Source organism: Dendrobium catenatum, unplaced genomic scaffold, assembly GCF_001605985.2.
Source record: "Dendrobium catenatum unplaced genomic scaffold, ASM160598v2 fragScaff_scaffold_1365, whole genome shotgun sequence".
NCBI classification, from domain to species: domain Eukaryota; kingdom Viridiplantae; phylum Streptophyta; class Magnoliopsida; order Asparagales; family Orchidaceae; genus Dendrobium; species Dendrobium catenatum.
In genome coordinates this window covers 230,870-257,455 of record NW_021319827.1, presented here as the reverse complement: position 1 = coordinate 257,455, position 26,586 = coordinate 230,870, and the positions used below count along the sequence as shown (strand labels likewise).

General features: G+C 36.2%; 1 protein-coding gene across 3 annotated transcripts in view; it reads left to right on the top strand.

Annotated features, from left to right (window-relative positions):
* LOC110101425 overlaps positions 1–26,586 on the top strand; it is a 36,861-nt gene that overhangs the window by 4,812 nt on the left and 5,463 nt on the right. For all 3 annotated transcript variants that reach the window (XM_020829319.2, XM_020829320.2, XM_020829318.2), the window contains 8 exons: positions 6–203; positions 603–653; positions 745–1,695; positions 3,229–3,345; positions 6,913–6,995; positions 18,180–18,231; positions 18,322–18,408; positions 18,483–18,517. In XM_020829319.2, coding sequence (XP_020684978.1) covers positions 6–203; positions 603–653; positions 745–1,695; positions 3,229–3,345; positions 6,913–6,995; positions 18,180–18,231; positions 18,322–18,408; positions 18,483–18,517 — 1,574 coding nt within the window. The remainder of the gene's footprint in view (positions 1–5; positions 204–602; positions 654–744; positions 1,696–3,228; positions 3,346–6,912; positions 6,996–18,179; positions 18,232–18,321; positions 18,409–18,482; positions 18,518–26,586) is intronic.

Here is a 26,586-nt window from a genome sequence, read left to right as displayed (position 1 = left end):
CCCAGAATATCATGTCCTCAGCAAAGAAGCTTGCAGAGAAAGTACTTGTTAATTGTTCCTTGAAGTTGAAGCCCTATTTGGTTGAGGCATTCAAGGGTATCTCTGCTCCTCTAAGTGATTATAGCAAAATTGTTGCTGCTGTATGTCAGGGGAATCTTGGTACTTTAGTGCAGAATGAAATGAATACTTCTGGTGAAACTCAGGTGTTCTATCTGGCATCCTTCCTATTGCTATCCATTTAAGTAATGATATGCAAAACTCTGTTGTAAGCTTGTTTCATTTAGATTTAATTTTATTTTTGTAGTACGTTGTTCATGGTCAACAGCCTCAACTTACTCATATAATTGATCATGCATATCCTAATGTTTTCTAGTTCATATTGTTTACATAAAATTACTATATTGATTGATTCTCGGCTGTACTTAAACAGGAAAGCATAATGTAGTTTCTAATTTTCTATATTTATGCTTGTGGGATTTAGGACCTTCTGAATTATCTGTTACTTCAGTAAATTAATGTATCTTTTTATATCTTTTTTCACATGTATGAGATTTTTAGTTTGTAGAGTAGCATCAACGCCTAATCAAGTTGTCATGCTTCAGGCAGATGACAGCAAGTTATCTGATGGGACTCTTTGTAATGAGCAGCCTCAGGTCTTATCTAACTGAATTTATTTCTGGAATTTACTTGATGAAATAGCCTTGAATTTTACACTAGAATTCAGCTTATTCTTCTTCTTTTCAGGGATCTGCAAAACTTGAACTTGAAGTCCTTCCTGGAAAAGTTGTTGCTGATGCAGACAGATCTTCCAAATTAGTTATGAGCAATGGTTTTCAGATGGGGAATGGGGATTCCATGGCTACAGAGCAAAAGGCTGAATTTTCCCAGTCTGGTGTTCAATCGAGGGATAATGATGGATCGAGGTTAGGTGATTCTGATAACTTGGGCTCTGGTGATGCAAAGCTGGATGATGGATTGAATCCTAGTTCTCGGAAAGGAAAAAAAAGAAAAGCTTTGGTTAAGTTGGTGGTTAATAATGATCATAAGCAGACTGATGATGAGAAAGGAACACCGATTATTACTGGCAGGAGAAAAGGCCGCAGTAAGGAAGCTGAGTTGTCTCAAGTTGATGGCATCTCTTTTAAGGAAGAAACAGCAGCTTGCTCAAAACCTGGAAAGAAGAATAAGATTGAGCCTACTCCTGGATTGGCTGAAGTTTCCTCTTCTGTTTCTTTGCATACACCTAATGAGCATGATGGGATTCGTTCTAGAAAGGGACGACTCCCTCGATCAAAAAAACCATCTGTTAAAAGAAATGCTTCTGACAAAGCTGCAGTGGAGGGTTCATCTAATGCGTCTGGACATGAGAGAATTTTGGAAAGCAGCCAAACGACAGGTGGAGATTTTCCTATAAGTGAGCTGAGCTCAAAGAAGTCAGAGGTCATCAGTGAAGCAGAAAGAAATCCATTAAAAATATCTGCCAGTAAATCACACACACTTGTTGAGGATAGCAAAACCACCCCAACACCTACATGTGATTCTGAAACAAAACATCAGAGACAGAGAGGTAGAAGTGGATCTCAAAGAGAAGTTAAAGAAGGAGATTTTTCAGGACAGAAGAAAAGTGCTGGTACTAAGCAGCAAAAAGGAGGCGGCGTACATGTTGATGAAGAAGATAAAGAAGTGAAATTGAAGGTTATAACTCAATACTTTAACTTCTTGTACTGAAATTTTCTCCAATGTTTGTTATATTCGTTCTTTTGTTAGAGCATGCATGTGTCTACATGCAAATCATAAGTTGTTAAAGCACCTTATATTCTCCTGGCAATTGAATGGTAAACCTATGTTGGCATGCGTCCAGGATAATTATGTTTATGGGTGATGTGTGTATATGTGTGCGAGAATGGATGTTAAGTGTTGAACTTTACCAATGTTGGGCTAATTATTTTTGTACCTTTTAGGTTGGTGTAGGTGTTTGGGGGTATTCTTGAACATATTAAGTTAGCTTGTTCCACCTGTGTCTTCGGCTTTAGTAAACTGATGACGCTTACTTTTGCATTTATTATTCTTCTTGCTTTAAATAGCTGAAGCTCTATATGGATTGAATTGGTTGATGATGAAATCTGATTTCTTATTAAGTGTTGGGCTGGATCTGGAAATCTATTAAGCTAGCTTGTCCCACCTGTGGCTTTCGCTGGTTGATAATGTGTTTTTTCAGGATCTATCTTTTTTTTTTCCTTTGCAGTAAATAATAGATTTTCCTTATGGATTGATTCTTTTTTGATGAGATATGATTTCTTTTAGAGGGCCTGGAAGAGATATGTTATAGCTGATGGAAAATATGCTTATTTACATTTCAATTAACATAGTTGTGCTCCATTTTGTTCATCTATGCTTAATCCATCCCATACACTCAATTTTGATAGGTTCAATTGGTAATCTGTGGTTCACCTTCTTTCTGTATGATGTTATTTAACTCTAATAGTCTCTTTTTTGCGTCCGGTAAGGTTGGTTTGTTTGCATGTAATTGCCATGTTTTGCCATTTTGGCATTAATATTCCTATGTCGTTTTGCTGACTACTTCAATTTGTTAATTCCTTAAAAGCTCAAAAAATGTGTTATCTTGCTCACTGCTCACTTCTGCAGCTTTCAATCTTTCCATTTATGTTTCTACTACCTCCTCACCCCAACAAAAAGTTAAAAATAAAATTGTAAGCATGTTTTTTAATTTTGCACTTCTGTATATGTATGGTGATTTAGCTATCTAGCTGGCTAAGGTTTTGTGTTGTTGTACCAATCTAATTCATGATTGTGGCCTGCTGGTCTCTTTGTTATTGGTGGTTGGGAGGTGAATGTTTGCAAAGTGTGACGGGTAGATAGGTTTGGTGTAGAAGGATTTGGAAGTAAAAGGGGAAGACCCATGTAACATGGTTCAGTCATGCAAAAGGATATCTACAATTTTGAGTTATTTATATCTTATACTCGAGGGAGGGATGAAAGATGAATGATGATTCAGCCAGCTTACTCTAAAATGGTTGGGACAAGGTTAATGATGATGATGATGATGACTGTAGCCATGATTTTGGGTGTTTTTGTCAAAATTGATCATTTTAGGTTCTAAATCTATTGCTTGTGATGAGATGTCACATATTATATCATCTCCTTGCTTATTAGGTTTATAATTTTGCGATATTCTCATAATCAATTTTCACCAAATGTTAATTACAGGAATTGGTTTCTTCTCGAAAATTAACAATGAAAGAATCTATCAAGGATCAGAGCCACCTGAAGGATTCTAATGAATCAAAATCTAGGCAGAAGCATGCTGGAACTACACCAGAGCTGGTAAGAGCCCATATTTGTTTTATGTTGCTCCTACTTTAATCTATATCTATCTCATTCTTGAATATCTATCTATCGACGTGCCTTTGTTCATCAACATTGTTACAAGCTTGAAACTTGATACAATTTGCTATGTTAAGCATTCATAATTTTTGTCAAGTTCTTGTTGAGAGTCTACCTGATATAAGAAAGTTCTTTTTAAAAAGGACCTGAATTGCTCTCTATATAGGGTGGGTTGGGTAATTATCAGTATCAAGAAAATTCTTTCAGAGAACATTCATTGGTCTAAGACCTGATTTAGAATAATGATAATTACACTGGAAAGTTAATCATTTTGGAGCACAGATCCAATGTAATAGTACAAAATAAGCCAGGAGCTTGCATTTGGAACAACAAATGCTTAACAGACATGATTTGCTAGGAATGAATATTCTGAAAGTTGTGAAGTTAAACGTTAGATACACCTTGGCAAGATGGCCAACCATATCCAAGCATTATGGGCCTTGTTTATTTATAAGATAAAGGATTGCAATTGTTTAAACTGACCTTTTTTATTCTCGAGGAATAATTGAAATGGATCACTGGTTTTACTTTGGTGGTAACTGAGAAACTAAGTTGTATGAAACTGTTTGGTCATCCATGTTTTGGACAAGTTATAGAGTTGGCCCATTTTTATGCGATTTGACTGGTCTTTTAGATTTTCTGGGTACCATGAAAAAGAATGTAGGAGACCTGGAAACTGTAATGGACATCAGTATTGGCCATGACATAACTTTTGTTGAGCCAATCCCCCAGAAAAGCTGGGGTAGATTGTTGCTGATGCTAGTTTTTGATGCAATCAAAATTTTGCAAAATGTCAGACTAAACGTCTTCCTTTAAAATATAACAAACTTACAACCGTATGACTTATAATCGACAAAAAAACTCAAATAAAATTAAACAAGATAAAACGACACCTTTCAAACTTACAATCAACAATATATTGAATATATAAAGACACCTAAAGAAGCTTTCATTCGTCGAGAAGAAAGATACAAATGGGGTGGTCACTTACAAAGAGAAGAATGAGATAAGAAGCCCGAGACGAAGTTATAGAAAGGAGAAGAGAAGTGGATACACAGCTCACAAGCTATCCAAAAACCCTCAGGTTTTAGCTTCCAAAAATCACTTTATATCATCCTCTTTTCTACTACAAAACAATCCATATATATAGTTGAAAAGAGGAAGCCAAATACCCCAATCACCTTCTGCCGAACCAACCAAAAAATGGGAGCCAAAAGACCGACATGCAACGCTTGGAACAGCAGCCGAAGGGATCACCCGGGGGACAGAAACGGGCAACCACTGGGAACAACAACAGCCAGCCACGTGACAGGAGCTAGGCGGAAGAAACCAAAGGCCAAACAGAGAGGGGATGAACCAGGACATCCCAATTATGAGCTGAAAAGGACCTTAGGAGTTGAACTAAAAGTAATAATGAGCTGATTTTAGAAGAAGAATACAACAACTCACCAAAGGGGTAGCTAAAACTGAGACAGCCAAGTCCAAAAAAGAACCAAATCAGGCCAAAAATCAAGGCACATCCATCTCCCCCCCATCCCAATTATGAGCTGAAAAGGAGCTTAGGAGCTGAACTAAAAGTAATAATGAGCTGATTTTAGAAGAAGAATACAACAACTCACCAAAGGGGTAGCTAAAACTGAGACAACCAAGTTTAAACAAGGAACCAAATCAGGCCAAAAATCAAGGCAGGTCCATCCCCCCCCCATCCCAATTATGAGCTGAACCCTCCTGCCTACATCAAATTCTTCCCCGGTTGAAAGGCTCATCTTCTGATGAGGATGCTTGAGTATGTTCCTGACGAGACGAAGGTGCCACATCTAGTTCTTGAATCATGGCCGCATATTTCTTCAGTATCTTTTCTCTTTCTTGCTTGAATTTGACCTGGAGATTTTGCTTTTTCTTTTTATATTTTTCCATACACAATTTCATCTTCATCTGAAGCTTGTATAATTCGTTTTGAAGCGGATCGGTAGAATCTTCTTGCGGTGGAATCCATCTGTTGGTTGGAATTTGGAATTCAGGTTTTCCTGGCTGATTTTCACCCACAACTGACTCAATGTTTTCATGATTTTCCATTTTTTTAAACACTTAAAAAAGGCATGAACAACCTAGGAATATGCTAACCTAGGCTATGATACCAAATTTGATGCTATCAAAATTTTGCAAAATGTCAGACTAAACGTCTTCCTTTAAAACATAACAAACTTACAACCATATAACTTATAATCAACCCAAAAACTCAAATAAAATTAAAAAAGACAAAACGACACCTTTAAACTTACAACCAACAATATATTGAATATATAAAGAAACCTAAAGAAGCTTTCATTCATCGAGAAGAAAGATACAAATGGGGTGGTCACTTGCGGAGAGAAGAATGAGATAAGAAGCCCGAGACGAAGTCAATGAAAGGAGAAGAGAAGGGGATACATAGCTCACAAACTATACAAAAACCCTCACGATTTAGCTTCCAAAAATCACTTCATATCTTCCTCTTTTCTACTACAGAACAACCCATATATATAGTTGAAAAGAGGAAGCCAAACATCCCCAATCACCTCCAGTCGAACCAAACTAAAAAAGGGAGCCAAAAGACCAACAGGCAACGCCTGGAACAACAGCCAAAGGGTCCACACGGGGGATATGAATGGGCAACCACGGGGAATAACAACAGCCAGCCACGGGATAGGAGCCTGGCGGAAGAAACCAAAGGCCAAACAGAGAGGGGATGAACTAGGACATCCCAATTATGAGCTGAATAGGAGCTTAGGAGCTGAACTAAAAGTAATAATGAGCTGATTTTAGAAGAAGAATACAACAGCTCACCAAAGGGGTAGCTAAAACTGAGACAACCAAGTCCAAACAAGGAACCAAATCAGCCCAAAAATCAAGGCACATCCATTGCCCCCCTGGCCTACATCAGTTGTAGTATCTTGCTTATATTTAGTTTCCCAACTCTCAGGTTGTTTTTTCAATTTGCCTTGCATCGCTAGTTAGAATGCCTTCCATATATTGAGCTACGTACTCTATTCTAGTTTAATTAGGTAGCGCTGCTAGTTGGGTTTGCTAACAGTGAACTGACATCAGGACCTTTTTTTAAGATTTGATTATTCTGTTCAGGGTGAACTGATTATGTTTCTGTGCCTGGACATGCTATAATTATCATGTTTTGGTTTTTTCGGCCACGTCTTAGCTAATGGAATGATGATGAAGCTCTCGCTAAATAATTTGTTAATTTTATTTTGGCTGTTGGCATACAAACTCAGTCCCATTTATCTTACATTGCTTACAGCGGACCTATCTTTTAAGTCAATAATTTTTTTTTCTATTTTACATTTAACTTTATTGGTTGCTAGTTTAATTCCTTTTCTACTTAGCACTCTCTTTCCGCATTGTAGAAAGGAGTGGGCTAGAGGAAGAACTTGTAAACAACCTACTAGCTCTCATCTCTCCCTTTATGTATCTGTTTTCTGTATTTCGATTTTTATTTTCTTCTGTATTTGGTAGACTGTTGGAACTCCAAAACGACGGAAAAGTAACGAGAAGCTTATCGGTTCCAAGATAAGAGTTTGGTGGCCAGACGATGAAAGGTGAGATCGCATAATTCTTGAATTGTTGCAATTTAATTGTTTTACATTTTATAGAACACAGTATTGATTATGATGACTTACTTTAAAAGTTCTGCCTAGTATTATCTGATACTTCAAATAAATGGAGACACGATGAACATTGCAATTATTTTTGAACCACACTTCTAACGATTATGTTGCTATAATGACAATGAACTGGCCCCTTAGGCGTGTAAGTCAACTAGGTGGTGCGTTCATCATGATGACAAAATATATATTTTTAATGTTAATTTGAAATATTCATTGTGGGGGCTGTGGGTGTTTGACTTCATCCTGCAGTATTTCCCAACTCCTTTCATTTTGTTAATTTTTTGGTAGACACATTTACTGGAGAAATGATAAAATTGCAATAGATGTTTCTATTGAATTCTGGATGACCCGAACCATCAATAGTCTTTCAATTTATTTTTTAGAACCATCAAATGATATCCTATTTTGTCTGATCATCTCTTGCAATATTCATGATTAAGTTTTTATTTCCAATTGCAAGCTGTGCAATTATTTCTCTTGCATATTTATATCATTCCTATGTACTTGAATTTAACTTTTCTTCATTTTCCATGTTAATCATTATTCCTCATCTATTTCTCTTCCATCTTGGATTTATCATTTTTTTTGTTTTTTGTTTCACTCTTTGCATTCATGTTTCTTTTTATTCCTTGCTTCACTAGATTGATCATTTTCTGTGATGTTTGGAATTATGTTTGTGAAAATTTTGGTGGATATTTTGGAAGTACAGGGGCATTGGTTTTGTTTACTTAGTTTTAACTCATTAACAATATGTCCACTTCTTAAGCTTCTATTGTTAAATGCCCAATAATGATGTGAAACAACATGCGATGAACAAGAACTGCTTGGGGATTTTAATATAAGATTGTTAAAGCTTTGCTAGTTATAGAATTAATGCCTACTCAAGTTAGGTTTTCAGAATTATCAAGTCGAAATTAAGTAAGGCATGCGGTTACAACTAGATTAACGGGACAATATCAAATTGACAACATAGAATTAAAGAGTAATATTATGGAGAGAAACAATAATCCACAATTAACAAATAGAACTTTTCATCTTGGGTCTCTCACTCACTCTCTTGTTGGTGGCACTTTTAATGGAGGAAGATTGAGAGCAACCGAGCGATGCCACTAGACAAATGGCGCACAAAGTGTAGTCCGTTGGAGTGGTAGCCGGTGGCGAGTAGTCCATGGGATGACTAGTGAGCATCCAACGTCTTATCCTTTCTTCCTTGATCATCAAAGACGAAGCCGTGGTCGATGTCGGGATCGGCCGTCCATGGATGTGGAGAGCTCTCTTCTTGAGCCCTTGAGCTGACCACTTGTTGCGAGAAATTTCGAGAGGGAAGGTGATCGGGTAGGATGGGGAGGAGAAGCAAGGGTTCCCAACTAAGAAATGATGTCAGGTTTCTATAGTTGGAGGGATGGCGTGGGTGGGAGAAATCAAATCATGGCCAAGGAGGAGCTCGGGTAGGTGAGAAGAGCTTCAGGCAAAAGCAATTTCAGAGTTCTGAAATTGGAATTTAGGGAGGAGAAGTGATGGGGATGAAAGTTAATTTGAACAGCAAACTAGTTTCCCAAGGAAGTGCCAACGGTTAGTGAGGGATTAGAGGTTTAATGGGAAGCAATTAATGTAATTAAAAAGAGAATTAATGGGCAATGGTGGCCGGCCATAGAGCAAGGAGAGAGAGGCTTTGGAATTTAACAAAGTGGGGCCCACAATTACAGCAGATTTAATCATAAATCTGGACTGAAATTTCAGGTTTAATGTATGGCAAAAGTTTCCTAATGTGCATGTAAACGTTAGGCAGTTTTTGAGTTTCAAACTAGGATTGAAATCTCATTATGAATATGGCCTAAAATTTAGGAGTTATATTTGGAAAGTAATCAATACCACTTGGAATTTGAATTTCAAATTCATAACCAAGGGGAGAGGCCAGCGGATGGAGGGGCAAGAGGGGAAGCCAGGGAGAACGGCGGCCAGTGGGTTGGACGGGCTTGGGGTGGTCAGCGGGTGGCTTGGGCGGTCCAGGTGGCTCAAGGGGAGGCGGCGGCAAGGGGTGAGTGGAAGGGAGGAGGGGAATTTCAAGGGAGTTGATTTGCAAAAAAAAATCCACTCACCTCAATTCTCTTCAATCCGGATCTCCACGAAAATAACTTGACGAAAATTTAGAACTCTTGAAGACAAAATAGTTTGGCGAAAAATCTAGAACTCACAAAGAGATCTATCTTCTCCGACGAACTCACTAAGAGATCGAGGAGGGTGAAGAACTCACCAAGAGATCTTCTTGAACTCACAAAGAGAACACATAGTAGAAAATTTTCATTCAATCAAAACTAACTATTACATAAGAAAAAGGGCCATATAAATAGGCCTCAAAATGACAAAGAAAACAAAGGCTAAGATGCCCCTTGGGCTACAATAGCAACTAACTACCCATAAGGGCAAAAATGTAAAAACATAAAAATCAAATAAACTATTACATAAAATGCTCAAAATAAAACTCATGATCGTGGCCGTCGATCTCCGGCGTCTCCTGAAGGTACATGTATCGAAATCTTTGACGATGTCCTCATCAATAACCTATTAGTTTTCTGAGTGATTCAATGCAATGGGTAGCGGCCGTGCGTACCATGCTTTTGTTGTACTTGCTATGTGTATTTTAAACTCTAATGCATGTATGAGACTACAAAATCCGTTGTTGGTTATTGTTATGTATGACCCATCATGCTTTTTTTCAGTAAAGATTTTTCTCAGTTTAGGGTACGAACATTTAAGATTTTGATTTGTTGGTCCATCATATAAGGCTCATACAAGGTCATCAATATTGATGTTATAATCCATTTCCCTCTCTCTCTCTCTATATATCTTTTGTTTTCAATCATGAATCTCATGGTACCACTAAATTTTTTTGCTTCCAATTTCCTAGGAATTCTCTGGATCATGTTTATATCACCTCCTATTCTTATCACCATCATCATTAACCTTATTTCAACTATTTATGAAAACTTTTAGAAGTCCTCATTATCCACTCATCTCTGTTGAGTGTGATATAATTTGTTAAACTTATTTTGAGCAAATCCTTTTTATAATAGTCACCTTTATTTTACCTGCTTTTCTTTTAATCCTTTTGACATTAATTTCATTTATTCATCTTATGGTGCATCTTCTATCCTTTGTTGTACATGCCCAAGTCTCTTACATGCAATCATCTCTTAAGAATGAATTCCTTATTTTTTCCACACAAAACTTATATATTAATGGATTCTTTATTCCCATGCGTGAAGATTTTTACCAACTATAATAGAAATAAAAATAACTCTCTTTGCAAACTAGTTACTTCTAGAGGTGTAAATGAGTCGAGTTGAGTCGAGTATTTGCTAAATCGAGCTAAGCTTGTTTAATTGATACATAGCTTAAACTCGAGCTCGACTTGAGCTCATTTTCTAAACTCGAATTCGGCTTGACCAATAAAAGTTGGGCTCGAGCTCATTTGGAATTCTTGATCTTGAGTCAATTGTTGAGCTCAATTTCTTAGTTTTAAATCAAAATATATATATTTTTTATAATTTTAACTTTTAACAACAACAACAACCCTTTATTCCATTATGTGGGGTCGGCTAAATGAATCCTTTTTTCTCCATTTTGTCCTATTAAGAGTCAAATTATCATTTAAATCTAATAAAAAAAAGGTCATTTCTAATATTTTCTAGCCCAACCTTTTTAGGTCTACTTCTACATTTCTTAACTTAGGCCAAATCTAATACATCTACTCTCCTAGCTTACAAACAAAATAATTATTCATTTATTACTAATAATTTAGGCAGTCATAGTTTGTATTTAAAATTTAATTTTGATTTGAAATAATTTTTTTTGAGGTTACATGAGAATTGAATTAATGAGCTTAAATTGAATAGCTAATATTAAGTGCAATATTAATGAAGTTAATGGTAAAATAAATCTTAAATGAAGTGATTGAATATGAAATTGACAACCAAAAACTTATATTTTTGTACACTGTTACAAAAAGTAGTTTGAAATATCAACTTATCTTTTTTCAACCCAAAAAAGTTCATGATAATGCCAAAATAAACTCGACAAATGACAAAATTTTTCATTTGTTCATCCTTATGCTATTCCACAATTTTCAAACTCTTCCATCTTTTGTACTGATGAACATGAAAGCAAATCTAGAAAATGGGAAAAAATATAAATTATTTCAGTTGAAGCAGTTGTGGTGGTTCTTTTTGAAGCATTATTATTAGATAAGAGAGAGATTATCTACAAATGTAACCTGTTATAATAATGAAGCTGATCAAAGCGTTGAATACCCTAAAAAAAGCTAATAATAGTGTATAATACAAAAAAATACTGTATCTAAAGTTTGAAATGAGCTGTGAAAAAGAATAGAAAAAATTATGATTATTTATCATCTACACTAGAGTTGTATAATATCCGTTAAAAACATATAAATGAATATGTTTACCACCTCTTGACTTTTCATGTAATACAGAAGGGAATATCCACCATTTCATTATCATATTCTTCCTACAAAATCAAAGAGCATCATATGATATTGTAATAATTAAAAGAAACGAGTTCATTGAGAAAGAGTTAAATGCGATGAAAATAAATATCTTGAATCTTCCCTTTAGTCCATAGTGACAACGAACCCAATTAGATTCATATATGAGGGCTTGTATGCTTTCAACACCAAATTTGGAGCGAAATGCGTTAACAACTTTTTCACTTGCATTAAATGTTGACTCATAAGTGATTATGCTAATTGTTATAGATAATATGTCAACCATCATGGGTGATACTCTCTGATTTTTTGACTTTCATAAATCTATATATAATAAAAATCAATTTTTAAACTCTTTTTAAAACATTCTTAAGCTTTCTCTTCTCTCTCTTGCGCTAACATGATAAAATTGCTTGCCGTGTTATTTGAATATTTTATAAAGCATGAGGGCATCTGAAGTGGGCAGGGGGGGGTCAAATCAAACCCAAAAAAATTTGATTTTGACTTCCCTTGAGCTTACTAGTTCAATAAATTTTGAGCTGGAATTTAGCTCATTATGAGCTGGTTTTTAGTTCATTTAGTGAACTAAAAGTTAGCTCATTATTAGCTAGGTTTTAGTTCATTTATTGTCTTATTTATGTAGCTTTTTATTTATAATTTTATCTTTTATTCATTTAGTTTGTGCCTTGGGATTCCAAAAGGGCTTTTGGATTTTCTGTGTTTGCTGTTTTCCGTGCTTGGCTCATTGGCTTCCTTGGTTGGCTGCTGGGTGGCCTTTCCCGTGCTTTGGTGCCTCGGTTCCGTGCGGGCCTCTTGGGTTTCCGCGGTTGCCTCTTCGGGTCCCTGGCTGGGCTGTTTCCCGTGGCTGTTTGGGGGCTTTTTCGTGGCTTTGGTGCTTTGTTCCTCGTGTTGACTGTTGGCTTTTCATTTGCTTAGAATATGAAGAGTTTTGTGGTCGTTTGGTTTCTCCTCTCATGCTTATATATAGTGTTGTTTTGGGATGTTTTAAAAATGATATATGAGAATTTTTGAAAAGAAATCATTGTGATTTTCTTGGAAGAGCTTGCGAGTTTTGTCCACCTTCTTCTTCTATTTCTTGGGGAGACTTGCGAGTTCTTTCCACCCTTCTTCTCGGCTTCTAATCTCTTTCGTCTCTCCGCAAGTATCCACTCCATTGTATGCTTCGTCTCTTGGAAAGCAGGTTTAGGTTTTAATTTGTGTTTGTGTCGTCTGTAAGAGTTGTAAGGTGTCTTGCTTGAGTCAATTGAGTCAAAAGTTTGTAAGTGTCTTTTTTATATGAAATGTAAGAGTTTGTTCTTCTTTTTACTTAGTTCCTTAGTTGTATTTGTGTCTTTTTTGGGGCGATCAAGAATTTCTTGGGGGGCCCTCTCTTCAGGGATTTTTTGCTCGCACAGCATCGACTTCAAAATTAAATTAAAATCAAACTCATCAACAATTGAGCAATGTTTCTCATTAATCCATATGTAATGAGTAATCTTCTCTCTAGTTTTATCATGTTTCATATTTAAATGTAGTTAAAATGCCTCAATCTTGATTTGTTTGAGGACATGCGCGTCATTATCCTTCGTAATGCACAAAGCTAGAAGCACGTTGTAAATTAAATTGTAAATTAAATGTTTGCTCCAACATTTCTTAGAGCAAGTTTCTCTTTTGTAGTGAACATCCTCCCTTTTCTTGACCATCATGAAGAATAACTTTTTTTAACTAATGCCAAACTTTTGATACCTTCTTCCTTTTTTTTCCTCTACTGCATTTTCATTTTTATTTTCATTTTCTTCATCTTGCTGTTCAACATCTAGGTTTCCAGAATTCTCTCCATCATCATCATTTTCATTGTCATTAATATAATTAAAAATCTTATTTTCAATCAAAACTTTATCATGATTAATAGAGTTTTGTTGCGGATCAATGTAAGATTGAAGTTGATCATCAAGATTTGCATTCTCAGTGATTGTCGGCTCACTAACAACATCTTTAATGTCTCTTTTTGTTGACATACTAAAGAAGCATACAAAAAAAAAACTTAACTTTGTTGCCTTCAAGATGAACAAATAACACATCATGAATAAAATATTTCAATTCTTTCAACACATACACAAATTTTTATAGTGTAGCCATCAAAAAAAGGAAAAAAAAAACATCAAAGAATATTAAGGGAAAAATTTTGAATGAAGGGCTTTTATCAAGAGAAAAATGTCTTACAACCAAATTACAAAATCGATCACCTCAAGCCATTTGGTTGTCGTCCATCTCTCCTCTAGCATCTGAGGCACGATCACCTCCGGCTGAGGCGTCAGGTCGTTGTCCGAGGCCAGACATGGTTGAATCTTTCTTTTCCGGCATCTCAGGAGAATGGTGTATAGCATCCCAAGTAAATGATGACTTTAGGATTTAGAATGCCCCTTGCCTTGTGAATCGCAACTCTCTCTCTCCTTGCAACCCTGAAAAAAAATTGTGGGTATGAGACAAGAAAATATTAGTATTGATATAGTTAATACAATTAGTTTATTTTATTATTATTGTTATTTTTATATTAAAATTTAAATGAATTTAAAGTAAATCATGTGGCTTGACTAGCTTTCAAGCTGAGTGGGTCTAATTGTCTAGCTTGAACTTATGGCTTGATAAATTTGACTCGTGAGCTCGTTAGCAAGTTGATTTCGAGCTTACTTAGGAGCTAACACAGCTCACTTACACCTCGTATTACATCTGCTTGTAATTAGGGCAGTGTGTTTCAATCCAAGAATGAATTTTGATTGAAAAGGTAGGGACATTTGTTAAATGGACGATTGAGATTAGGACCTTTGTAAAAGGAGTATCTCATTCCTTTTGCAAAATTTACATCCTTGCAAATATTTGTTGGATTTTATGGTGATATAAGTGTGTTTTACATTAATATTTACAAATGAGTGAGATTAAGCTTTAAATTTCAATGAATGAGATTATTGTGGACAAGTTCCAAGCTGCATTTTATGGTAGTGGAAGATATGACTACCGATTTTACCTTATATATATATTTTTACAATCAATTATTTATCTCCTCCTAACCCCTGTCCCTTCCCTCCCAAAAAAGGAAGAAAAGAAAATAACCTTCTTTATCTTTCTTGTTTTGTTTCTTACCTTTATGTTGATATGCTTTTAGTATTTTTTTGTTCTACTGTAAAGTTTAGTGTAGAAAGATAGAAATGTTATTTCGAAACATATTCAATAAAGGCCTGTTTTTAGTGGGGCTTAATCAAGTCAAGATAAGTTAGGCCAGCTGATGGAAGGCTTAAATCTTAATCGGGTTTAAGTCATTTGGTTGGTGAAAAAGACAAGCTGTTGTTAACTGAGAAAATTGTTTGGTTTCATTTGGCTTAAGCTCATTTTCTTAGCTCATCATGGTATTCTAATATTACATTAATATAATTGGTTTGTCATTTTGATAACTTAATTATGATCATAAATTTTATGATGTTTAAATTTATTTTAATGAATATTCAAATTACTTTAATTTAAATTCACTTAATTATGATATGATAAGCTTGTCTAAAGATAGTCTTAATTACTTTGGAAAATAAAAAAAAAGGTTATGACAAATATAAAATGAAAGGATAATCTAATGAAAATATAAGGATAATTATGATAATAAAATTGATATTGATTAACTTATTTTTAATGAAATTAAAAATTTCTTAATTATGATGGGAAAAACTTCTTAAGCAGTTAAGCTTGAGCTCGATATCCACATATTTTAACTTTTAGTCCAATTATGCTATAAGCTGAGATAAAAGACTAAAATTTCATTGCTCAAGAGATTTCAAAATAGACCATCTAGTTGGACTTGGACACTTGTGCTTGACTTGAGCTCCAAATGAAGAACCTCAAAGAAATTACAGAAGATATCTTTTTGGAAGAACATAATTTATAAGGTGAGGTATACATTAGATTGATAAAAAATAAATGAAGCGGAGTTAGAACTGTGCACACTGCATAAAGGTAAACATTTGGGTTCGAATGAGATACTAGGTGCTATTGTTGTATTTTGGCTGACGGTTTTTTATGAATAAGGGAAGGCCAGCTGGTTGAAGAACTGCTCCCCCCCCCCCTCTTTATATATGTAGCACTAATGTTACTTCCAGGACCAGAACAAATTGTACCACTAGGAAGAGCATGCTACTGTTGAAATTCTATTGAAGAATAGGGAAGGCTTATTATTTTATTGGACCAACAAATTTTTTTATCTTAATCTTGTGTTGAATTAATGTTAGTAGACCATTTTCAGTTGGAGAATCAATTTTTTTTGCTGTTTGTTCTTTTTATCAAAGTTGTTGCATAGTCATCCAATGTTTGTAATGGCCTCCAACCTGGATAACTTAGTTTTGGACCCATTTTTGAATTTTTTAGCTTCCTAATAATTTGTGTAAATTGAATCAAATATGAGTTCCGTTTCTTCCTACTTGTATTAATATTAATACATTCTAATGACCATGGGAGAGCATTGAGCATTACAAGTGCTAGAGTTTGAGGAGAGAAATTTCATAACCTATTGGTGACAGCATTGGCTCATTGATTAATTAATTGATTATATGTTGTTGATATGCTATTATTTTTTTTATTGGCATTGTAAGAATTTTGTGTTTTACTTGTGTGGTGACGTATAAGATGTTTAAGTCTATTTAAAAAATTTTAGATAAATATTGCTTGGGAGATGTGATGATGGAATGGTATTGAGATCAGATCTTAAGGTAAAATTGAGTTGTAAAGTGTTTTGAAGAGCTTGGATTATAATGTTATTCAACCGGTCATTATGAACATCTCAGAGAATATTTTGATTGGTTAGTCATTACGCCAAGATGTGTTGCTTATTTGCGACTTTTATATAATTGGTGCCTGATTTTTAGTAACAATCGTTATGACATGATTGATCTGATTTCTTTGAATGATGGTTAGTAGAGAAATTTGATGAAGAGCTTGATGAACAATGAATTAATGTTTGACGAAGAAGAGTCTATGTGGAGTACTGTTGCAAGAGCTAGAGGCGTCTATCAAAGAAATTATAACATTCAAGGTAAAAGTAAAAAAAAAAGGATCTTTATCTAGGTCCATCATAGTAGCATTTGGAAATGAAAATGATGAATGTGATGAAGATTTTGAATTGGGCGATTATATTGTTGAAGTAGATTGTGGTTATTTTAGCTTATTCTGATGATGATGATTCTTCTTAGGATGATTAGTTTTGTTTTTGAATTTGAAAATGTAATTCATATACTAATTGTTTCCTAGTTTTGAGACTCTCCAAAGCTTAGTTTTTTGTTCTAATATTATGCATTGTGACAAACATTGTTGTTTTAGTTACAACTTTAATTGCTTTCTTTGCCATGTAGTTTATTTTTTAAGCTGATTGTCTTCCATTAACTTTTATGTATGTCAAAATAATTATACTAAATTTATGCGATATTGATTGTTTTCTTTTACGTCAAGATATTTTTCTCTCTCATTCTTGAATTATTTGTGATTCTTTTATCACACTAATTTTAAAGTATGGGGCATCACTCTAGACCACTACAGTTGTTTTCTGTCATGATGGTTTATTTTCAAATTTTATTGCCCTTAGCCTTAGGGGTCATTTGGTTGGTTGAAAAAGGAATGCAGAGTAAAGTGGAATGCAATGTGTTTGAAATGTTTGGATAAGTGTAAAATAAATGCAAGTGATTTTTTTTTTCACTTTTGGCTTGAAGTAAAATGAATGCAGTGTAAAGCCAAGAGATGATGGTGGTTGGCGGCGATGACAACTGGCGGTGGTGGGCAATGATGGTTGGCGGTGCTGGGGGGAAATGATAAAGAATTTATGATGTATTTGAAACTTGCCCAAATCTAATAATTTTCAAATACATCAAAATTCATTAGAGGGTGCATTCTGAATATACAAATTCTACTATGCATTTCTTTTACTTTAAATCCAACACCATAATTTTCAAAAACTTTGCATTTAGAATACGTTACAACCCTTTTACTTCAAACTAGATATATCCCTTCAACGCATATTAGAACAATAATATGTTTCATTAATATGCACCTGATTGTGCTTTTTTACTTTTACGATATTTTTCTCATTTATTGTTGAATTATTAATAAATGTATCATGAGTTTTTTTATGATTTGCGCTACTTTTTAAATAATTTGCACCATCTTATGTTCCGTGTGTTATGACTTTGGTAGAATTTTGGGCTATAGTGTGCTATTCGTGATCGGCAATGATGGATGCATTTATTTGTTTTAGTGCAAGTGTAAGCGTGCATACTTGAGTTTGTGTGGGGTTAGGGGTATGTGAGTGGAACTGTTTTTGTTTGTTTGAAGATGGTGCTCTGTAGTTCGATTTAAAGGGCAATTGAGTTCATTGTTGGATTTAAAAGTGAACAAGATCATGTTTGAGGATTTGTAAATTTAAAACTTAATTTTGAAATTCATCAAAATTCCTGTAAAGCTTGGTTGATTTTTCATTTATGGCTTCTTTCTTCTGCATCTCTTCCCCTTCATGCATATATTTTTGTCATTGAAATTTTTATCATACACTCTGGTCTCATTATTTTTGTTTTTTTCCCTGGCAGATTTTATGATGGAGTTGTTGATTCTTTTGATCGAAGTACAAAGAAGCATAAGGTTAGTTGTCTGCTTCCTTATCTCTTATTTTACCTATTCCTTTCATGTTTCTATTATGTACTTACTAATTTGAGAAAGCTGACTATGCAGATTTTGTATAATGATGGTGATGTAGAGATTTTGCTCCTGAAGAAAGAGAAATGGGAGTTCATTGAAGCTGAAACCAAGACTGGTGGGGTGAGTTAGCTGCAGCTTGTCTGTTATGTTTGTTCTTTTGTATGCTTACCCTCTTAAAATTCTGTCTGTTGCAGGAAAATAATAACCCAGATATCAATGTTTCAGATGTGTAAGTTCTCTTTTTAAACTTAGTTTCATGGTTGAATTATTTATTTTCTTAATGCTTTGATCTTTTAATGTTTTATTCTTTTTTTTTGTGATCTTATTGTGTGCATTTTTATGAAAGTGAAATATGCATCCCAACTGAAGGAAACACCATTTATGTTATTAATTTCCACTCAAGATAGCTTGATTTTTGAAATTCAAAATTACAAATCTGAAAGAAAGGAGTAGAATATAAGTATGAGAGAAGAATTGAGGAATATTCCATCGTATTTTTTAGCCAAAACATGACTCTATTTATAGAGCTTTACAATGGGTAAGAGAAGGAATAAATAAGCCAGTCCTAAGTGAGAATGGATAGGAAATACGGCAGCAGAATTTGCATTTCTACTAAATCAGCTCTCCAGGTCATCAGTCCATTGGCTATCCAGCGCCAGGATGCCAATCTGAAAGCGAAGGGGATGGCACCATTGCTGCTGCAGTTGTCTTTCCATACTTGACTTTCTGCCAGCTGCAATTACCCTTAGATTTTCACCACTAAGTAGCCTGCCAACGATACCACCAATCCACAGGTCCTAGAGGGTAGAAAATATTGCTTTCCCATTTTAGAAAAGAATTGGCAAGCATCTTTTAACATATCTTTTAGAAATAGTGGTCTCGGGAATCCTTTGATGAAAATTTTAGCAGTTTGATTGAGGGAGGGAAAATATTGAGCATGCAAAACTCCATTTTAAATTTTTTCTTATATTAAGTGCTGATCTATCTCCTCATATTTGGTAAGATCATGATGAGCATCGTTATGAGCTATACTGATAGCAGCTTTATTGTGACAGTATAGTATCATATGCATTTTAATAGTTACCTTAAGATATTCTAACAGTAGTTTAAGCTATATTAATTTGCTGATTCCATTGGCCAATTATCTGCATTATGCTTCTACTGATTGCGACCACATTTTATGTTTTCTTCCCTAAGTTAAAAGATTACTCTACACGTGTAATATCCAAAAGTTTATCTTTTGTTTACTATATATCTAGGCCAGCTAGCATTTTTTTATAGGTTTCTATAATTTTGGATTCTCCTTTCTTAAAGAGAAGTCCCCTTTTAAGGCTTCCTTTTAGGTATTATAGAATCCTGACAATAACATTCATGTGTTCTTCTTAAGGAGCTTGTATGAGTTGACTCACCACTGCTACAAGGCTATTTGAGGTCTAATATGAGGATATGTGCCAAACATGCGTGTTTTCCCAGCAAGCTTTAATATATTCCTTCATCTAGCAGAGAACTAGTGCTAACATCTCTTAAATTAACATCAACTAATTTCTTCTAAGAGATCTAATTTCTTTGAAATATAGTGAGGTAGATTTGTTCGTAGAGATTTTCATTCCAAGGAATACCTGAAATGCTCAACCTTTAATTTTAAATTCTTCTATTAGTTTGTTTTTTCGAGGTACTTATCTCTAAAGCATGATCTTTTGTAGCAATGTTATCATCAACAAATACAGATAGTGTGGTATACTTATCATCCCCCTATGGTTGTAGAACATGCTGTGATTAGAGTAAGCTTTTTTTAACCTTTTTGACCTAAAACTTTCATGAATCTTTCAAACCAAACCAGGGGTGCTTGTTTAATCCTATAAATAGGTATTTTTTATTAAATTTTGCAAACTACATTTGTCATCCATAGATATCAATCTCAAGAGAATGATCCAATATCTTCGTTTGAATCACCATTCAAGAATGCATTCCTAATATCTATAGTTTGTGAAGTGGGCTGTCAAAGTTGTCTTCTATTGACAGGAGTAGAATTGTGTTTAGTTTTATCACAGGAGAAAATATTTTAGAATAGGTAATCCCATAAGTTTAGGTGAATCCTTTTGCAACTGATCGTACTTTCCACTCTCAATGGGCCCATCACATTGAAATTTCACAGTGAAAACTATTTATATCCCACAAGGATGACATTCTTGGGTCATTGACTAATTTCCTATGTTTCATGCTCTTCAAGAGCTTTCAACTATTTAATTGTCATTTTCTTTTCTGGATTATTAGGAGCCTCATTTATTGTCTTTGAAACATCAAGCTCTAACAATTTGGAGACTAAGTTTTTTTCCCGCTAAATGGTTTTATCTTTTCATATTTTTTAGAGGACCTTGAGTACATGTATGTCTTTTTGATAGGCCGGTTCAACTTGAACCGGCCCAGCCGGCCCAAGGCCTCCTTTGAGCTGGCCGCCCACATGGATGGGCCCCACTTGGCTTAGTGATTTCAAATTTGAACGGTGGGGCGGTTTGTGCTTTGGAGGGAGATTGTATTAGTAAAGTTTGGTATTAATGAGGATGAGGGTGGCTAGGGTTAATTTATGCTTGAATATTGTTTTCTCTTGAGTTCTTGGGTGTTTGGCTCTAGATTGCTTTGCCTACAGATTTGTGAGAGAACGACCCTCCTCTCAAATTGAGGATCACTTGTATCATGTTCTCGTGTTTGTTTGGCTTTGATTCTCTTATTGTAATCCATCGTTTTGGGGCTGATTTCGCCCAGATTTTACATTATTCTTGCTGTTTTCACCAATTAGTGATAGGTTTGCTTGCGAACTCAAGTATTTCTCTTAGGGTTACTTGCGAAGTCAAGTATTTCACAAGTAGGAAGAGTTTAAGAGTTTATTGAGTTCAGATAGGCTTCATGACATGCTTTGGGAGATAGAGTGGTTTCATTTCTTTGTAGATTATTCCTTCGAGATTAAACTAGAAGTTTAGAGGGATGCTGAGGGGTTAAGTGAACATGATTTTCAGTTATTTAAGTGTCATCAGTTCTAGGAAGGTTGGTGGTATTAGTAGGTTAGAAAATTTCAGAGAAAAAAATGTTAGAATTTCTTTTCTATTTCCTCTTGAAGGAAATTTTTTTTTAAAGAATACTTTATTCTCAAAGAAGGGGACATCCATGGATACTAATGTATGTGTGTGTCTATAAAAAAAAAAAAATGTATGTGTGTGTCTACATATATATACTTTTATTTTTCCTTCTAAGTGAAATGTCATTTTTTTACCCTTTTGGTTTATTCCATACACAAGAAAGATGCATTTGAAGGTTTTGGGATCAAAGTTTATTTTTATTAGATTCATGATTGTGGATAAAAATAGTACATTCAAAAATCTTAAGGGGATGACGTGAAATAACACATATATTTCGAAAGCATTTAGGAAAATATTTTGATTGGAATTTTGAATCAAAGTGGATTAATAGGAAGATGATTTATGAGGTAGAAGGTGGTGAGGATGGCATCACCACAATAATATTTAGGAGTATTACTAGTGAACATTATGGATCTAGCCACTTTTAATTGGCGGCCCCCACCCCCACCCCCCGCGCGCGTGTATATATATATAATTATTATTATTCTATGCCATTTTTTGAGGTGTGTTTGTGCAAGGATTTTGATGGATAATATCATTGTGATTTAGTTATGTTTCAAGAATTTGGTTAAAATACTCTGAACCTCTATCATAGTGAAGGATTTGTATTTTGTTGAAATATTTGTTTTATTATTGGTATATCATTAAAAAATTATATTAATCCGGGCACAAATCTCGAGGTAAAATCAAGTTGTAACTTCAAAATTTAAATTCAGGGCCATCTGAACTCCGATTTCAATAAACTTATTGTCAAACTAAACGTCTAGAAAGACAAACACAACGACACCAAATTCGACTCAATCCAAGCCCAAACGGGTCCAAATCAAAGACCTGAAGCTCATTTGGAATGTTCAAACCTTAATTTGGATTACCAAACAATTTCTAAATATAACATGCTTATAGTTGAATCGAGCGGCTCGATGAGACGAATACAATGAACCCAATATTTCCAAATTCTGATATCATTAAGATATTTAAATGCTAAATAAACTATCCACGATCAAGGGATTCAACATCGGCCGTCCATTCAAACCACTCTCAAATTTACCTTTGATTTTTCTTCTATTTACCGGTCATGCCATTCTTAGAAATCTATAAATAGATCACTCATTACTCATGAATGGGGGACCCCCAAGCAAGGAAGCATGAAGAGAGATTGGAGATTGCTCTTGCCACCTAGCTCCTCCTCGACCACTGCCCGAGCTTCCGCCGGACCACCGCTACCACTGCCCAACGCCAGACTTCTGTCGGATCACCAACGGACGCCCGAAATTTCGCCAGACCATCGTCCGACACCAAACTTCTGCCCTATCCTAGACTTTCGCTAGTCGTCAAACTTCCACCCTGCCACCATAGGATGGCAGACTTCTGCTCGGCCACTGATTATCATCAAACTTTCTTCCGGCTACCGAATGTCGTAGGACTTTTATCGGACCTCCGTTCGTCTCAAAACTGTCACCGGAATTACGCTTGTCCACCAACTTACTTCGGACTTTTGCCCAGCCATTAACACCGGACTTTCACCCGGCTTCCAAATATTGTTGGACTTCCACCCAACAACATTCCTTCCAACCTATGTCGCCAGACTATGATCTTTCCTATAACAGCCCAAGCTCTTAACTTTTGAGGTATTGTCCGCTTTGGCCTAAGAGCCTAACGGTTTTGTCCTATTGGTGTAATTTCCCAGTAGGTCACCCATGCCAGAATTACTCTGGGATGAGCATGCTTAACTGCGGAGTTTCTTAATAAAGTTCTAACCATTGCACAAAAAAGGCGCCTCGATGTTTAAGAGTTTAACTTCTTTTATTTAAGGAGTTTCACATTTCCAACCTGTCACCCGCTAATTACGATCCATCTGACCTCTGTTGCTCGTAAACAAAGGTCTTTCCGACCTCCGTCACTCGCTGACTACGGTCCTTCCGACCTTCTTCACCGATGACGGTCCTTCTGACAACCGTCGCCAGATAACAGTCTTTTCGACCTCCTTTGCCCGTCGACAATATCTGATGTAGGCAAAGGGGGGGGGGGGGGCGGGGGGGGGGGGGGGGGGGGGGTCAAATCAAAACATAAATTTGGTGGACTTTGGGCTGCTGGTTGCCTCTCGGTTTGGTCCTTGGCTGCTTTGGTTTTGAGCTGATGTTTTGGGAATTAAGTGGTTCTAGCTCATAAATGTTGAGATGTGATTTCAGCTCATTACATTGGTTAGTTCTCCTACTTTTTAGCTCATTAAGAGGAGTTAAATTATTGCCTCCTCCCCTTCTTGTGTCTCCTTGGTTTCTTCTTTATGCTGTTCCTGTGAAATGGATGCTGGGTGCTTGTGTGGGCTTTTCAGTTTCTCCCCCTGGCTGTTTTCCCGTGACCTCTCCAGTCGTTCCCTGTGTTGTCTCTTCGGGTCCCTCCCTGGCTGTGTTCCCGTGGCTTCTCCTACTCGTTTCCTGTGCTGCCTTCTTGGCTTCTTCCCTAGCTGTTTTACCCAATTTTTATGCTGTCTTTTTGGCTGTTGTTTGGAATCAATTTTGGCTGTTTGGGAGCTATTTTCGACTGGCTTTTGGCCTTCCATTTCTTGTTTTTTAATTAATATATTTAATATGTTGTGGTGGCCGTTTGACTGCCATTTTCTTCTATATATAGGAGATGTTTTGTATGTTTAAAAGAGTTTTTAGAGAGATGATATGTGAGTGATTTTTAGAATAGAAAGCCTGCGGGTTTTGTTGGAAAAGCTTGCGAGCTTGTTCCATCTTTTCCTCTTCTCCTCTCTATAGCTTGCGAGCTATGTTTCGTCTCGGCTTCTAATCTCTTTATTCTCTCCGCAAGTGACCACCCCATCTGTATCCTTCTTCTCGACAAATGACAAAGCTTCTTTAGGTGTCTTTATTGTATCGTTTGCAAGTGTCTAAGTTTGTAAGTCTTCTTATACTATAAAAGTAAAGTTTTTTTTTTTATTTATTTGTTGTATTTTGTCTATTTTGGGTATATCTGTGTATTTTCTTTTATCCTAGGAAGATTTTTTTTGCTCGCAAAAATTTGGAGCTCTTTCCAAATTTTTGCTTGCATCAATTTGATATCAGAGGCTAGGGTTGTATATTCTTAGGTCTTGTTTCGTGTTTTTTTAAGTGTTTAAAAAAATGGAAAATCACAAAAAAATTGAGTCAGTTGTGGAAGAATGCAATCCAGAAGATCGTGAAGTCCCTGTTCTAATGGACAGGTGGATTCCGATGGAAGGAAGTTCGACAGATCCTCTGCAGAATGAGTTATACAAACTTCAGTCGTGGTTGCATATGAGTATGAAAAATTATTTGAAGAAAAGGAAGCATCTGCAAGAACAATTCAAGCGAGAGCGAGACGAGGTCTTGAAAAGGTATGCGGCAAAAATTCAAGAGCTTGAGTTGCCTTCTTTACCTCCTCAGAAGAAATTTAAAGACAACTCATCGGGAGATGAGCTTCTTCAATCGGAGGAGAATTGATGTAGGCAGGGGGGGCGCAAATCAAAACAAAAATTTGGACTTTGGGGTGCTGGTTGTCTCTCAATTTGGTCCTTGGCTGCTTTGGTTTTGAGCTGATTTTTTGGGAATTAAATGGTTCTAGCTCATAAATGTTGAGCTGTGACTTCAGCTCGTTATTTTGGTTAGTTCTTCTACTTTTTAGCTCATTAAGAGGAGTTAAATTATTGCCTCTTCCCCTTCTTGTGTCTCCTTGGTTTCTTCTTTGTGCTGTTCTCGTGAAATGACTGTTGGGTGCTTGTTTGGGATTTTCGGTTTCTTCCCCTGGCTATTTTCTCGTGACCTTTCCAACCGTTCCCTGTATTGGCTCTTTGGGTCCCTCTCTGTCTTTGTTCTCGTGGCTTCTCCTACCCGTTTCCTGTGCTGTCTTCTTGGCTTCTTCCCTGGCTGTTTATCCAATTTTTATGCTGTCTTTTTAGGTGCTGTTTAGAATCAATTTTAGCTGTTTGGGAGATGTGTTTGGGTGTTGTTTTGGACTGACTTTTGGCCTTCCATTTCCTGTTTTTTAATTAAGATATTTAATATGTTATTGGTGGCTGTTTGGCTGCCCTTTTCTTCTATACATGGGAGATGTTTTGTATATTTAAAAGAGTTTTTAGAGAGATGATATGTGAGTGATTTTTGGAATAGAAAGCCTGCGAGTTTTGTTGGAAAAGCTTGCGAGCTTGTTCCACCTCTTCCTCTTCTCCTCTCTATAGCTTGCGAGTTATGTTTCATCCCGGCTTCTAATCTCTTTATTCTCTCCGCAAGTGACCACCCCACCTGTATCCTTCTTCTCGACGAATGGCAAAGCTTCTTTAGGTGTCTTTATTGTGTTGTTTGTAAGTGTCTAAGTTTGTAAGTCCTCTTATATTATAGAAGTAAAGTTGTTTTTTGATTTATTTGTTGTATTTTGTCTATTTTGGGTATATTTGTGTATTTTTTTTATCCTAGGAAAAGTTTCATTTTCTTGCAAAAATTTGGGGCTTTTTTCCAAAAATTTTTCTTGCATCAACATCCTTCCATCCTTCGTTGCCAGACAACGGACCTTTCAATCACTGTTGCCCTCCGACTACGGTCCTTCCGACCTCCGTGGCCCACTGCCTACGGTCTTTCTAACCTCAGTTGCCAAACAACGGTCCTTCCGACCTCCATCTCCCACCACCGACTATGGTCTTTCCGACCTTCGTCGTCAGACAACGGTCGTCCGACCTCCGTCGCCCGCCGACTACTATCCTTTCAACCTCCTTCGTCTTCCGACTACAATCCTTCTGACCTCTATCGCCAGGCAACGGTCCTTCCAACCTCTGTCGCTAGACAATGATCTTTCTAACCTCCGTCGCCAGATAATGATCTTTCTAACCTTCGTTGCCCGCCGACTATGGTCCTTCCTTCCGACTTCTGTCACCCGCTGACTACGGTCCTTCAGACCTCCGCTGCCCACCGATTATGATTCTTTCGACCTCCGTCGGAGGTCGCCCGTCGGAGGTCGCTCGTCGGAGGTCGCCCACCGACTATGGTCCTTATGACCAAACGAGCACGTCAACAATTATTCTTCCTATTCCCACCGTGTAGTGCACTCCATATAATATATATTTGTTACATCAAGCCAAGCCCCCCCCCCCACCCCCCCCCCGCGGAAGGACCTCATCTGTAATCAACTACAAATACTAGTGGATCATTTT